General features: G+C 37.0%; 1 protein-coding gene across 2 annotated transcripts; it reads right to left on the reverse strand.

Annotated features, from left to right (window-relative positions):
- Positions 1–4,959: 4,959 nt before the first annotated feature.
- Positions 4,960–14,068, reverse strand: stap2a (signal transducing adaptor family member 2a). Of its 2 annotated transcripts, XM_038270632.1 has the most exons (11): positions 13,891–14,065; positions 12,042–12,113; positions 11,841–11,960; positions 11,690–11,746; positions 11,452–11,603; positions 11,243–11,374; positions 11,077–11,146; positions 6,520–6,622; positions 6,316–6,411; positions 6,103–6,231; positions 4,960–6,020 (listed from the first exon to the last, which is right to left on the reverse strand). In XM_038270632.1, the coding sequence occupies exons 1-11, from the start codon at positions 13,996–13,998 to the stop codon at positions 5,965–5,967; spliced, it is 1,095 nt and encodes a 364-aa protein (XP_038126560.1). In that variant the 5' UTR covers positions 13,999–14,065; the 3' UTR covers positions 4,960–5,964. The 2 variants fall into 2 exon arrangements, with proteins under 2 accessions (XP_038126560.1, XP_038126551.1); XM_038270623.1 differs by having other exon boundaries at positions 4,960–6,231; positions 13,891–14,068.
- Between the last annotated feature and the right edge of the window lie 15 nt (positions 14,069–14,083).

Raw genomic sequence — 14,083 nt, forward strand, 5'->3', positions numbered from 1 at the left:
TTATATGAAGCTCCCATTGTTCTTAGTAACGTCCTCAGCCGCTAGAGGTCAGTGCTGATCCAGAGCCAGACAAAGCAGGCAGAGAGGCTAAATAACCTCAGAGGTATATGCAAGAAGAAAGGTTAGAAAGATAGCATTTAAAATAATGTGAAAGATATTAAATCATACACCTACGGAAGAGGATAAGGAATTAAAAAAGTAAACTGAGTTTTAAATTTTATTTCTGTGTAAAATAAGAAATAAGTCAGAATTTTGAGATTAAAGTCAGAATTCTGAGAAAAGGTCAAAATTCTGAGATTAAAGTCAAAATTCTGAGAAAAAGGTCAGAATTTTGTGAAAAAAGTCAGAATTCTGAGATTAAAGTCAGAATTCTGAGATTAAAGTCAGAATTTTGAGAGAAAATTCAGAATTCTGAGATTAAAGTCAGAATTTTGAGAGAAAAGTCAGAATTCTGAGATTAAAGTCAGAATTCTGACTTTAATTTTTTTTTTCCCATATTAAACTGAAATAGAATATAAAAATCAGTTAACTTTTTTATTTTGTCATTGGCCCTAATCCTCTTCCGTACACACCTGTTAAGAGGAATACTTAACAAATAATACATGATCTAAAATCACCTAATGTGTCAACAAATTCACACATAATTTGGAGACAGACAAATCAAAGCATTAAAATGGTCTGGAATTACCATGTGATGATTTTGCATTAACTTGCAAAAGCACAATGTGCATTTGTTTTTATTTTTCATTCTTTTCTTTGAATTCCCTTGTAGCCAAAGTACCAGATCAAGTTTCATCCAGTTTTTCTTTGATCGAATCAAAACAAACACAGTAAAGTAACAAAATACTAGCTAAAGATTATATCCTGTTGTTTACTTCTTGTCCTCAGAACACTTACTCTTCTGACCTGAAGGGTTTCATTATTGACAAGTAACTCAAAAATATATAAATACCACATGGTTATTTACAGACAGAGAATTTTAAAAGCTATCCTCTTTAAAAAAGAGGATATTGAATCAGAAGATTGATTCAATAACTTCTGTAATACCTGTTATTGAACATGCATTTTAACAGCAGTGTTTTTTGAATAGCTTCAAGTACTTGTTTATTTATAGTGTTGTACATTCTTGCAGGTATCAAGCCTAAAATAAACCATTTTTCTTTGCCCTGTTTTAACAGAGATCCTCACAATTACAGTTTATAGTATTAACAATCAAAATTCAGGTATAAAAAATAATAAATGTCATTTTTTTCACATTCTGTGCTGATAAGCTTTGATAAGAGTATTTGAATTCTCCTCTCTATCTTTGTGTTTTTGGGTACAATAAACAGATGGTTTCTACATTCTTCATCATAAATACAATAAAAGATGTTGTAGAACTCAAGGTAGACCATTTGCTAATCAAAATCTTATCAATTTTGCACATTAGTATACAATCCAACCCATTTTATACACAAAATGTGTAGAAATGATCAATTCAAATGCATAAAAGTTATTCACACATTTAATAATGAATTAAACGTATATATATAAGTTCGATTCATCTATTTAAACAATAAAATCAACATTCTTAGGTAAATAAACATACATATTCTTTTATTTATCTTACTGAGGTATTTATAATCTATTACTGTTTTATCTTAACTCCCACCTAGTGATGTATAAATAACCACGGCAGACATTTTCAGAGATTCTAACCAAGGGCATTTTTGCTGCAAGGCAACAGCATTAACCACTGTTGCAAATCACACATTTATTTTTTATATGTATTTATGAACAAATGCACCTCAAAGTTACCATGCAAGATGTTGTTGCATGGGAAATATCTGGATTTTCAGATCTTTTAAACACCTCAGATTAGAACTTTTGCAGTATATGAACGTGTAAGTAAACATTTTTACCATGCAAATAAAAAAAATGAATGGTCGATCATGCATATCAGAAAAGATGCAGTTTTCTCTCAAGTTGAGCTTGAAACTGTCTTGTTGTTTGGAAGGAGAAACAAAATAAAAGCAGGAAATTGAGAAATCATGCTCTCCAGGCTAAACACGAAAGCAGTGCTCACACAGTATCTACCTGTGCCAATATCTGAAATGCTTCAGGGGAAACTCTCTATCTTTGAGTTTAAATGAAGTCTGAATAAACTGCTGTCTCATAGGCTGATAAATGTCCCTTTCTGGTAAGATTTTCCTTATTTCAAAAAGTCCAACAGCTTTATGGCATGTTTCCTTTCAAACTAAGGAACAGAAACATGATACTTTAAAGATAATTGTTTCCTCTCACTTCCCAAATTATTGAAGAACAAGAACTAGGGAGAAACTGTTACAGGTATACAATGTAACTTGTAACTGGATATATATGAAAATTTTTCCTGAACACCACTGCTATGCTATGTGCATTATTCTTCTGAGCATAAAGTGAGGACAGTTTTATATTGTTACTAAAGTTTTAGGTCTTCTGTTATGTATTTGAACCTAATCAGATAAAAGATCCTTTAGCATTTTTTATCGGTGTCTGATGCTTGGAGATTAGAAGACATAATATATGTCACACAGTATTTTCAGACCTAGGATCTGTTCTTGACTTTAAAGCTTGTAAAATAACTGATCCTATCTTTTCAGTGAACCCATCTTGTTCCCTAAATGGAACCTAATTAGACTGAACCATAAAAAAAAAATCAAGAATATTTAACTAAAAGCTTTATTTTGAAAGCCTATGATAGCTTTTCAAAAACTAGAAGACTTTTTTCATCATATATTTGGTTCTGACTCCCAGGAATAGTTTAAAATGTTGGAAAGAAAAACTTTTATTAGAAAAAAAAAACTGTAACCCTTATTTTGAAAGGCCACATTATTTCCCCTGTGGTTATCAGGTTTAGAGATGTAGAATCTTCTTTTACAACAATATTACAATCTACAAATAAAGTATTTGTACTTTTGTAATGTATAAATCTATTCTATGCTTTTAGTTTGAAAGGCCAATCCAACCCCAGCTTTGTTTTTTTTCTCTGTAAAATCTACGATTATATTTTTGCATTATTTATTGAGACTTTTATTTTGAATAGAATGCCTTAGCTTTATTTGGTAAGTCAAAATGAATCCATTTTTTGCCCACTGGTTTAGACACATTAAGGAATAAAAACCCATAATACAACTACCAACATATAAAGGTCTGGGTCAATAAATTTGAATTAGCCTATTATTTAAAAATTGCATTTAATTGAGTCATTCTATTTTAAAAATATTAAGTTTTTGTTGTATATACAGAAGTATAACTACACGTTGATATATGTCGCGTTTTTGTTAATGCAGAATTTGATGGTTTTCAGCTAATGGATAGAGATAATCTGTTTCTTTGAATGTCAATATTAGAGAATTGTTTTTCAATAAAATTTGTAATATAAAACTGTTCATATATTAAAAACAAGTATGTATTGTATGAACTCAGTACATAGACGGTGTTTCTTTTGCATGAATTGCTGCACTGGGATTATTAGCATGTAGCTTTACTGAGCTGTTTTGGAAGCCCAGGTTGCTTTTCACATCATCTGCATTATCAGTTATGATGTTTCCCACATTCCTCTTGATAAGACCACTGAATTTCTTTGGGATTAAAATCAGGGGATTTCAAGCATTGTGATATCAGGGTTATTAATGGCGGTATTATTGGTATTTGCTGAATGTGCAGGCTTCAAGCCTGGGTGGAAAATGTAATCAGCATCAAAGCTTGTTAGGAGATGGAAGCATTAAGTTGTCCTCATTAGATGGCATTAGAATTCAGAAAACATAGTGTACCGAGACAAGCAGATGACATGGGACACCAAACCATTACTGATTGTGGAAACTTCAAATAACTTGGATTCTGTGCCTCTAAACCTTTCCTTAAACACTTAGATTTCCAAATGAAAATTTAAGCTTTGGATTTCTGTCTGTAGCAGCCTTCTTCTGCTTCTTTTTTTTTACCAGGTAAGAACCTTTTGGCATCTCTTGTTCAGGAGGACCCCAACAAAACGAATGTGACAGTTTTAATGTATAACTGCAACATTACATATCCAGGAAATGGGTTCCAAGTTGTTACAACCTATTAAGTATTGGAAGGGATTTGCTTTACAAACCTCTCAAAGGTGGGATTAGCCCTGTTACTGTACAATTGTAAAACCACACACGCATTTTTTCCCTCTTCGGCTTAACTTCCTATTAATATGATTGGACAGAACCCTCTGAACTGCCAGCTTCTGCCAGTTTGACAGCAGTTCAATCAGCAATTTCCTAGAAGATTGTGTAGCCCATAAAGCAACCTTAACATCGCTGAACTAAAAAATCCATTCTTGCTGGACTTATGTCAAATTAAGGTTTTTGAGAAACTAAATGTTTAAATTTTCATTAGTGGTAAGCCACACTTATCTAACATATTGATGCACATTTGAAATATGTCATCCTTGTACAGTCAACTAATAAAATCCACTACTTCACTGGAAAAACAATCTAGAAATAACTTAAACATTTTTAAATTAAGTGTATTTACCCTTAATTTGAGAAGGTAAATTAGATAATTTGCCAATGGAATGAGTATTTTTACTCTTTGAATAAAATAACCAGATAATATTCACTTGAAATAAAACAATGCAATTATGTTTTCTTATTTTAAATCTAAATAGTCTTGTTCCATTGGCAAAGTGTCTCTTTTATCTCCTCAATTCAAGAACAAATGCACTTATTTTGAGAAAAAAAAGACTTTTTTTCCAGAGTTGAGTTTCAGAACCAAATCTAGACTTCAATTATTTAATTTTCAGCTGCACCTAAAAAGATTAAGACTCTTTTTTTTGAAGATAATTTTGAAAATTTAAATTAAAAAAATGACAAATGCAAAATTTCCTCATCATGGGGTAAACATAACAATAAATGAATAAATAAATACATAATAATAATATTGAGGTAAGAAAAGGGCATGGCTTTCCCATATTTATCAAACACACTTATTTAATCATAATGAAGTAGGCACAATACCCTATTTACAAACATTCAATAAATTGAACATTTTACAAAGACACTTAAGAGTCCATTGTTCACAGTTTGATACCAATCTGTAGAGATGGAGAGAAGGCAAAAATGTCAAATATGAGGGTAAAACACATGTAAGCACCATTAGATGTATTAAGTTAGTGTTAAATAATACTGTCAAAGAGACTCGTCAGGCACTCGTGCTTCTGTAGAGATGGGTATGCTGATGACGATCCTTTCGCATTGATTTACAGCCAGTACACCACAGGGCAGATTGTAACTTTTCTGATGAAGCTGAATTTTACAGGCATGGTTGACAAGAGGGGTGTCAACGCATCACATAGCAGAACAGATACAAATGCAGGCAAGTCAAGTGGGTAAGACACAAAATCAGAGGTACACCTACAGTTTGAGAGGAGAATGAGAACAATCACAGTCAATAATCAGCAACAAGATGATGGTTGGTCATAAATCTGAAAGAGATTCTGGAGCAAAAGGCAGACTTTGTGCAGAGTTCAGTTTTTGCGGAGATCAGTTTAACCTGGAGGATTTTTCTCAGTCTTGATGAGTGGAAGAAGTTTCAGATAAAGTAAGTAAAATTAGTCTTTTAGCTGCTCCGGTGTAGATCTTTGCAGTCTGTGGCGTGTTTGTAGGTTCAGTAGCAGCTCACCAGCCAGAGAAAGGCTCAGACAGGGAAACAATGGGCTCAGATAGGGGTCTGTTATATGTGTCAGCCGGCTCAGAGTTGCTGTGGCACTATGATTGGTCTTAGAGGCAGTTGGTAACAGCTGGATACATGCAGATAAAGCAAAGGCTAGCACCATTTTATGAGAAAGTTTTACGTTATTCCCCTTAAGTCTGTAAAGAAAGTGGAGGCTTTGTAGCAACACGTCTTCCACCAAAAGGCACCAGATGAGAACATGCTGAAGCCGCTGTGTAAAGAGGTTGGGAGATCTTCCTCGTGTCATTCCTGACTGGTTTTCCTCTTCTCAAGTGTTATTTTGAGCTCCTCATTTAAGGCTGCAAACAGACAGAAACACTCTGAGGCTGAATAACGTCTGACTGAATGCTGCAGGTACAGCTGACATACTGTGGTACTCACACTGTGTGAGAGGTGAAGGGGACAAGATGAGCCGTCTCATTGGGTTGGTGGGCGACGCCGGCACCGGAGAGCTCAGGATACGACGGTCTGTGGCCGGAGACCGGGATAAAGGGCTAGAGCACCAACGATCTATGCAAATAAAAAAAAGGCAAACAAGGGGAATATGAGCGCAGTCCATCTCTCTGTGTGGAGACTTCAGTAGCGGAGACAAACCTTGTTTTGGAGGCAGAGCGGGGACCTTAGGCAGGGGGCCAGAGGGGGCAGTATGGAGGATCTTCTCTCCATTTTCATCATTAGCAGAAACATATGCTATTTAAAAAATATATATATATATATAACTTGTTTAATCCATAGATCCCTTTAGAAACATGTATAAAAGGAATGACGGATATTTTATATTTCTGTGTGTTTCCTTACTGATATTCTCCTCGTACGGCTCCTCCAGAAGGAACGGCTGCAGAGTACCTGCCGTTTTCTCTACCAAGGCGTCGATGACATCATGTAATGTTGCACAGGGAATCTGCAGCAGGAAGTGATGTTTCTCATTTTTCACAAATCTTTCTCAAAAGCAAACGGGCCAAAATGCATAAATCTAGAACACCCTGATTAATGGAAAGATGTGGGGATAAAAATCACAGAATATTAGAGCTTTTAAATAAAAGTGAAGGTTATGGATATTGTCTTTCGAATTTAAATCATTATTCTTCTGAGAAAACAAATAACAGATAATTGCTCATTATTTGCTGTACCAGATGTACCCAGATCAAAAGACCACATTCTTAGCAGTAGTGACTTAACAGTAATGATTGTTTATTATTTATATTCAATTTCAAAAAGCAAACTTTCCACCTTCTTCAAATGTTGAATTTCAATTTAAAGAGTCTAATTGATTTATAATTAAAAGATCAAATTAAATCTGATAATATTGTAATTTTTGATAAACAAATAAAAACTGGTTAAGGGCCCTAAGTAGTGGTTCAGTTTACTCATTTTCTGCTCCGGCACCGCCTATCAATCCATAGTCAATCCACTTTAACCTAAATCATTACAAGGGGATGATTTAGGTTAAAGTAAACTCAAATGTTCTGTGAATCCTATTGAGACTCTGGTGCAAGACCTGAAATGTAACATTCCAACTGATAGGAAAAAGCTTTAGCCATTTTGCAAAGGATAACTTAGAAATATGGAGCATCTGGACAGAGTTCAGACTTTAAAACATGCTCACTGGCCACTTTAATAGGTGCATCTTATTAGTACCGGATTGAATCCCCTTGTACCTTAGAAACTACCTTAAACCTTTGTGGCATAGTTTCAACAATGTACTGGAGACATTCCTCATTGAATTTGGTCCACACTGACATCATAGCGTACGGCATATACTGCAGATTTGTTGGCTGAAGATTCATGATGCAAATCTCTGGTTCGAACAAATCGTAAAGCAGGGCATACACTCTGCAATATTTTCAATCGTGCACGAAGCTACAGCTCAAATTGTATGAAACCGCAGGGTTTAAAATTTCACAGCTCACGAAGCATGTTCTGCGGCCCAAAGCTCTGATGCGACAGCCGATTGAATTTCAAACATGTTCAAACATTTTCTCCCAAACTTATGAATCCAGATCGGGAGGTGGTCTTGAGAGGCTAATCGTCCCTCATTACCCCCTGTACACTATACGACGCACGATCAGGCTGAAAGTCAGCCCTATCAAAAAATTCTCGCAAAACGGCCTGAAAATGGCAAAAAAAAAAAATGTACAGTGTATGCCCGGCTCAAAGGGGTTCAAATGGATTAAGTTGCAGTGACTTTGGAGGCCATCCAAGTGCAGTGAACTTTAATCTACACTAAAATGTTATCTTCAAAAATACAGTTTCTGATGATTCACATCCTACTGAGAGTAGCCATCAGAAGATGGGTACATTGTGGTCATAATTGATAGATATGGTCAGCAACAACGTTAAGGAAGGTTGTGGCATTGACACAATGTTCAGTTGGGCCCAAAATGTGTCCAGAAAATGTCCCCCACACCATGAAACCAGCAGCAGCCTGAACCTGCGCTACAAGTCAGAAAGGATCCATGCTTTCATGTTGCTGATAGCAAATTCTGACTCTACTATCTGAATGTTGCAGCAGAAATGGAGACTCATCAGACCAGGCAATGTTTTTTTCCCTACATCTATTGTCCATTTATGAAGAGCCTGTATAAATCTTAGCCTCAGTTTCCTGTCCCTGGCTGACAGTAGTGGCACCAGGTCTGGTCTTCTGCTTCTGTAGCTCATCCACCTCAAGTTTCAGTGTGTTCAGAGATGCTCTTCTGCATACCTTGGCTGTAACGAATGGTTATTTGAATTACGGACACTTTCTATCCGCTCCAACCAGTCTGGCCGTTGTTTTCTGACCTCTTGCTTCAGCTAGGCATTTGCATCAACAAAACTGCTGCTCACTGCATACTTTCTCTTTTGTAGACAATTTTCTGTAAACCATAGAGATTTTTGTGCGTGAAAATTCTTAGTAGATTAGCGGTTTATGAAATACTCCAACCAGCCCATATTGGTACCAACAACCAGGCCACCTTCAAAGTCACTTAAATCCCTTTTATTCCCCATCCTGGTGCTCAGTTTGAACTACTGCAGACTGTCTTGACCATGTCTACATACATGCCTAAATGCATTTAACTTGCTGCCATATGATTGGCTGATTGGATATTTGCGCTAAAAAGCCATTGAACATGTGTACCTAATAAAGTGGCCAGCGAGTTTATCATTGCAGTGGAAGCTGGTTCTGCAAAGTATTGTTTTAAAAGGGCTAAACAATAATAGGTACTTTTATTTATTTGTTAAGCAAAAACAATAGTGGAGGTCCTAGTGTGTTTGGCTGTTAGGTGACAAAATGCAAAGAAACGTTCCTAATTTTAATCTACCCCTTCTCTACAGAGTTGCATTTAACAGAAAGCATTGACAGCTGGTGAAACCTCGTTTCAGCCTGCCGCTTCCAGTGTTGGAGGTGCAAATAGTTCACTTATGAAACTGCAACCACTGCAAGGTAAACCTAAAATGTCTCTCTACGGTCTAAAATCACTGGTTAAACAATAACTTAGGAATCTCTCACTTCTCCAAAGTGGGAGATTAAAAACGTTACAATGTGAGGCCTGACATTTTGCTGCTTCAAGCTAACCACAGTATGAACATAAATAACTGTTGCACTGCAACAATGTAATGATATCTTTCCACAGGGGCTGACTTTACTTCTTATGTAACTGCTCTTCTCCCATATAAATCTTCACAGCGGGATTTAGCCTCTGTAGAGCATATCTATTTATAATGTGATTAGGCAGTTACTAAGACACCAGTGAAGCCTATTATCCATAAATGCATACATTCCTAATCGGACTTTACATTAAAATATAAAGAGAAGCATTGCTGAGATTTTCATGGATTGCTGTGGTTTTTCTAAAAGCTTGATAAAGGGAGAGTGGAGGTTTCTCCAGCTCTATAAATTGTATACTGATGCAGCGCCGGCATCTTCATAAGCTTGTAAACACTGCTGGTCAGCTGGCTGAAAGAGGGCCCAATGCTTCACCTCATTTACAACAGAAAAATATGGTTGTTTTAGGATATTTCTACTGGGATAACAAAGCAGCTGACCGCAGGGCTATCTGATTGATCAGATAGTCCTGCTACCTAACTAACTAACCAACTTACTAGCTTCAGTTTGCTGTACCTTTGTTTAGTGAAGCACAAAGAAAACAACCTGTTACTTAAATCAGACAATTTATTACGAGTGAAGTGTTTGAAAATTATGTCTGAGAACTCATAGGCAGTGAAAGAATATACAACGGAAGAAACATTTTTTTCTGCTAAAGTTAAAAAACAGAAAGTTCAGCGAAAACAGAAAGTGTTTACAAAATCTCTGATCACTTCATCTTTATGACAAAGAATGGGAAGGATCACTGGTTTTGAGCAGAGGGGGGAATCAGAAGGATGCAAATCTACAGTTAAGGACGCTGTCCTCATGATTTTCACCAAATTGCATGCATTGTTGCCCCCTCCATTTGCTATCCACTGCTAAAAGAGAGTTTTTCCTCTCCACGATGAAATGCTGGTTTTCCTTAGATAGAAATATTTTGAATCAGTTTGACTGTACGTTCTGGTTGAATGTCTGTGTAAAGTGCCTTGTGATGACATGTGTTGTGAATTGGTTCTATATGAATAAACTTAATTGACTTGAACTGTAAACATTTTGTAAACATAAACATTTCTCTTTGGTTTAAATTGTGACTCGTGTAACATTTTCTATCATGTTCTAATTTTTATCACGTAAATAAAGTTAAGTAACTTCAAAAAGTAGCCCAAAAATATTGGCAGTACATCAAGGATCGGCTAGATTGATTTTAAAAGGTGTTAAAAAACCTGCTGTTCCAAGGGGACTGCAGAGAGAAGAGGCTTCGCAGTATTCGATGCAGGACCAGGAGGTTCTGTAACAGCTTTTTCCCCGCATAAGACTGTTGAACTGTTAAAGACTCTAATCAAGTCACATATTGAGACGCTGCATCACACTGATTACATCATACTTGTTGCAGCTCAACTCATTGTTTCTACTGCATTTTGCACCATATCTATCTATTTATTTTTGCACTGCGCTGAATCTTCCACATCAATACCTTTGGCACCATGTCTCTCCTATACTGTTTACATGTTGATCACTGTTGCACTTTATGAATCGAAATGTTAATTTCATTGCTAAGCTGCTGCTCATTCAGTGCTGGAAAGCTGTAACGAAATTTGATTTTGTACACATTCTGTGAATACAAATGAAAAAGTTTATATAAGTTTAAAAAAATATATCAGCATCAGCTGATTGATCTCTACTTCTGATGATACTTTGATCAATAACTCCTCTTAATCTAAAAACTATAATTTAGTCGGATTTTTCACTACACATTAGCATCCCATGCTAAAAAACTGATTCACACTTACAGGATTTTCCACATCTATAACATAGCCACCTTGGTCCCTCTGTGTGACTCTGTAATGTCTGAACACTGACCTGGAAGATATGGGGAAAATAAAGGGAGGTTTTCAGGTAGATGTGGTGACAGGAATGAATTTTTGTCCCTTCTCCTGCCGTTTGGTTTTCATTTACCCATTGAGGTCCTGTCGGGTAGTGACAGCCAGCGAGCATCCGTCCCGACCTGGGCGGAGGAGCATGTTGCCACAGTCAGGGTGTCTCTCCAACAGGACCTCAGCTTCTGTGCGTGAAACTGGACGAAAACACCTGTGAATTAAAAGCATCAGTGCTGATGAAAAGCAAAATAAAATCTGTTTGGTGCCAATCAGTGAAGGAGAACTCACGCTGGGATCTCTCCCACTAAAGGAACAGAGAGGGGCGAAGGAGGAGCTCGTCCCGGGTTACGAGTTCTCCTTCTGGTCCTTTCCTTTTCTACCACCTCCTTCAACATTTGGAGCTGCCCTGGCAGTAACGTCAGACTAGAGGGGACATTCAGCTACGATCCAAAAGAACAGGGAATATTTGCATTATTGCATAAGATAAAAATGTTATAGTAAAGAGTTGCTGGAGGTTAATATTTACCTCTATAACGGAGTAGAGGAAACCTTTCCACAGCTCTCTGGCCTCTAAGTTTGGTGCCTGGGGGAGAGAACAATATCTAAACCTCAAAAAGATACTCCACCTCCAAAAAGACACAACAACACCAAATAAGTATGTGATTTGAAAGGCTCACTGTGAGTTTGGTCTCCCCATCCTTCATGCGGAGGATGAGCCTGGCTGCCTCTAGGTTTCTGTCACGGCTGCTGTCATCTTTGATGGACACAAATCCGCAGAGATCCAGCTTCTCCACATACTGACCCATAAAAACACGTTTTAGTGTCAGACACCAGAAAACACTGATGACACTCGGAGGGTGAAGCAGAGTTAAACTTACATGAGCGTCCTTGGTATTATTGAAGAAATACAGAGAGTTCCCACAAAGGCATGTCCAAAGCCTTCTGGAAGCCTGTCAGACACGGTTAAATATAAATTGAAAAAAACAAAAACAACCTTGAAACAGATTCATATTCTATATCTGTAAAATTGTATCAAACAGAAAAAAGTTGATCAGAGAGTCTACGAAAGTCCACTGAGAAATCCATTACTTTCTCTAACGCAGGTTTAAATTCTTCAGCTATTTTAGGCAGAACCAAGACCTTATTTATCCAACAAATACACAGAGTGAGTATTTTAATAAAGGAGGTACACAAAAACATACATTGCTTACTTTTGTCAAACTAAAACAAAGAGAGGCATCATTTAGACATTAAATAACAATAATGATTGAATGTCATCTACTTTTTACTACTAATTTTTCACATTCTTTACCATAAACCTTTATTTTAATTGGGAAATCCAATCTGGGGAATTACAAGAGAATCTGGTCAAGACTGGCAAAAATAAATAGTTTAGAAAACATTCACAACAAAACATTTTTTGTTTAATGCCATCATAAATAAAATAGCAGAAATTCTTTAGAATTTTAGAACAAATAAATCAAATCCTTCTCAAAAATCATTAAAAGCTGTCTCAAAAACTTTTAGGGCAGATAGCACTTTTAAGTTCCATTAAAATAGAGCAGAATAGTGAAAATATTTATTTCCAAGTTCAGTTTGGACTTCATGCAAGAAAAGTTAAAAGTATTTTCCCACATTGTTATATTCTCTGATCGCACTTTTTAGGGTGACAAATTCTACAAGGACTTTAACTGGAGTCCTGAGCTTTGGTCTGATTTTGGGCAAACTTAGTTTTGCATGGACCAAAGGAATTCTAAGAAAGGGACCTCATAGCTGTTAAGTAAAGTAGAAGATCTGTGATGCTGTGGGATTTTTCCTTTTCCAAAGCGTAATTATTAATCATTTTAACGCACAGTCAATTAAATTAAATGATCACTCAACAGGATAATGATCCAGAACACATCCAGTGAACACAAATATGACACCCACTTAAAAAAAAGAAACTGCATTTCTCATTTCACCCTCTTCATTCCTTCATAAATGGCTGAGAATTTACATAAGAAGAAAGATCAATGCGAAATGTCAACATAGACTTTTATCTGCAAAAGAGTCTTTTACAAATTATTCTCAGTGGCTCATTGAATATATTAACCACCTACACCCCCCCCCCCCCAGCTTAAAACATATTTTAAGCTGAAAGCTTTTAAGACACATTTACCCTGGATGCCAATAAATGTGAGCAGCTGTGTAATGGATATTTCCTATCTCCTGTCCCAAGAGGAAGATAGTTAAAGGGAGTCTCAGCTGCTGCCAATCAGGGACTGTGGAGTATCCTGCACCTGAGCCAGTCTCAAATTGCATGTCTGTATTGCATTAAAATGAACCTAACCAGTATTTATTTATTTTTTAATCACCACGTTTTAGTGCATTGCACATTTTGTACAATTTAAAAGAAGTAGCACAGGGATTACAGACGATCTATATCTAAATGAATATGTATTGCATTATTTGTTATGGGAAATAAGGATGGGCAGGCATTCGATGACAGCCGGTCCTGCAGATCAGAGCGTTTCCCTCCGTGTGATTTTTCTACCATAATCTCAGCTGTTTCGTAGAAAACGAAATGCCCACAGCGCCTCGCCCTTTCCGCACAATAAGGAAGTTGACAGCTACCAGGGAATGGAGGATCGGCTCACGCACATCCCGCACCGAGGTCTGATCCCTGACAGCCCGCAGCATGCCCCCCAGAGGAGGGAGGGATGGAGGGGTGTGGTGGACCGGACCTACCTTCTCCTTCGGTCCTCGCTTCTCCAGGTATCCCTCGAAGTAGCAGGGTGGGAGCTGGGAGCGGGCTCCCCCCGATCCGAGGCGCTGCCTGACGGGTGCAGCCGCCATGAGTGTCGCAGGCTGGGCAATGACAGAGGACAAAGGGGCTCTGAGTAATTCGGGGATTGACACGCCTTCCCCGATGAGATAGAGA

This window comes from Cyprinodon tularosa, unplaced genomic scaffold (genome assembly GCF_016077235.1).
Source record: "Cyprinodon tularosa strain WSP-4 unplaced genomic scaffold, ASM1607723v1 ctg12, whole genome shotgun sequence".
In the NCBI taxonomy this organism is placed as follows: domain Eukaryota; kingdom Metazoa; phylum Chordata; class Actinopteri; order Cyprinodontiformes; family Cyprinodontidae; genus Cyprinodon; species Cyprinodon tularosa.

Excerpts from the sequence above, each read along its gene's own strand:
- stap2a (XM_038270623.1), bottom strand. The coding sequence starts at position 13,998 with ATGGCGGCTGCACCCGTCAGGCAGCGCCTCGGATCGGGGGGAGCCCGC. Across the intron at positions 12,114-13,890 it reads AGCGAGGACCGAAGGAGAAG|GCTTCCAGAAGGCTTTGGAC; the intron begins GTAGGTCCGGTC and ends CGTGTCTGACAG. Across the intron at positions 11,147-11,242 it reads ACCCGACAGGACCTCAATGG|GTCAGTGTTCAGACATTACA; the intron begins GTAAATGAAAAC and ends CATATCTTCCAG.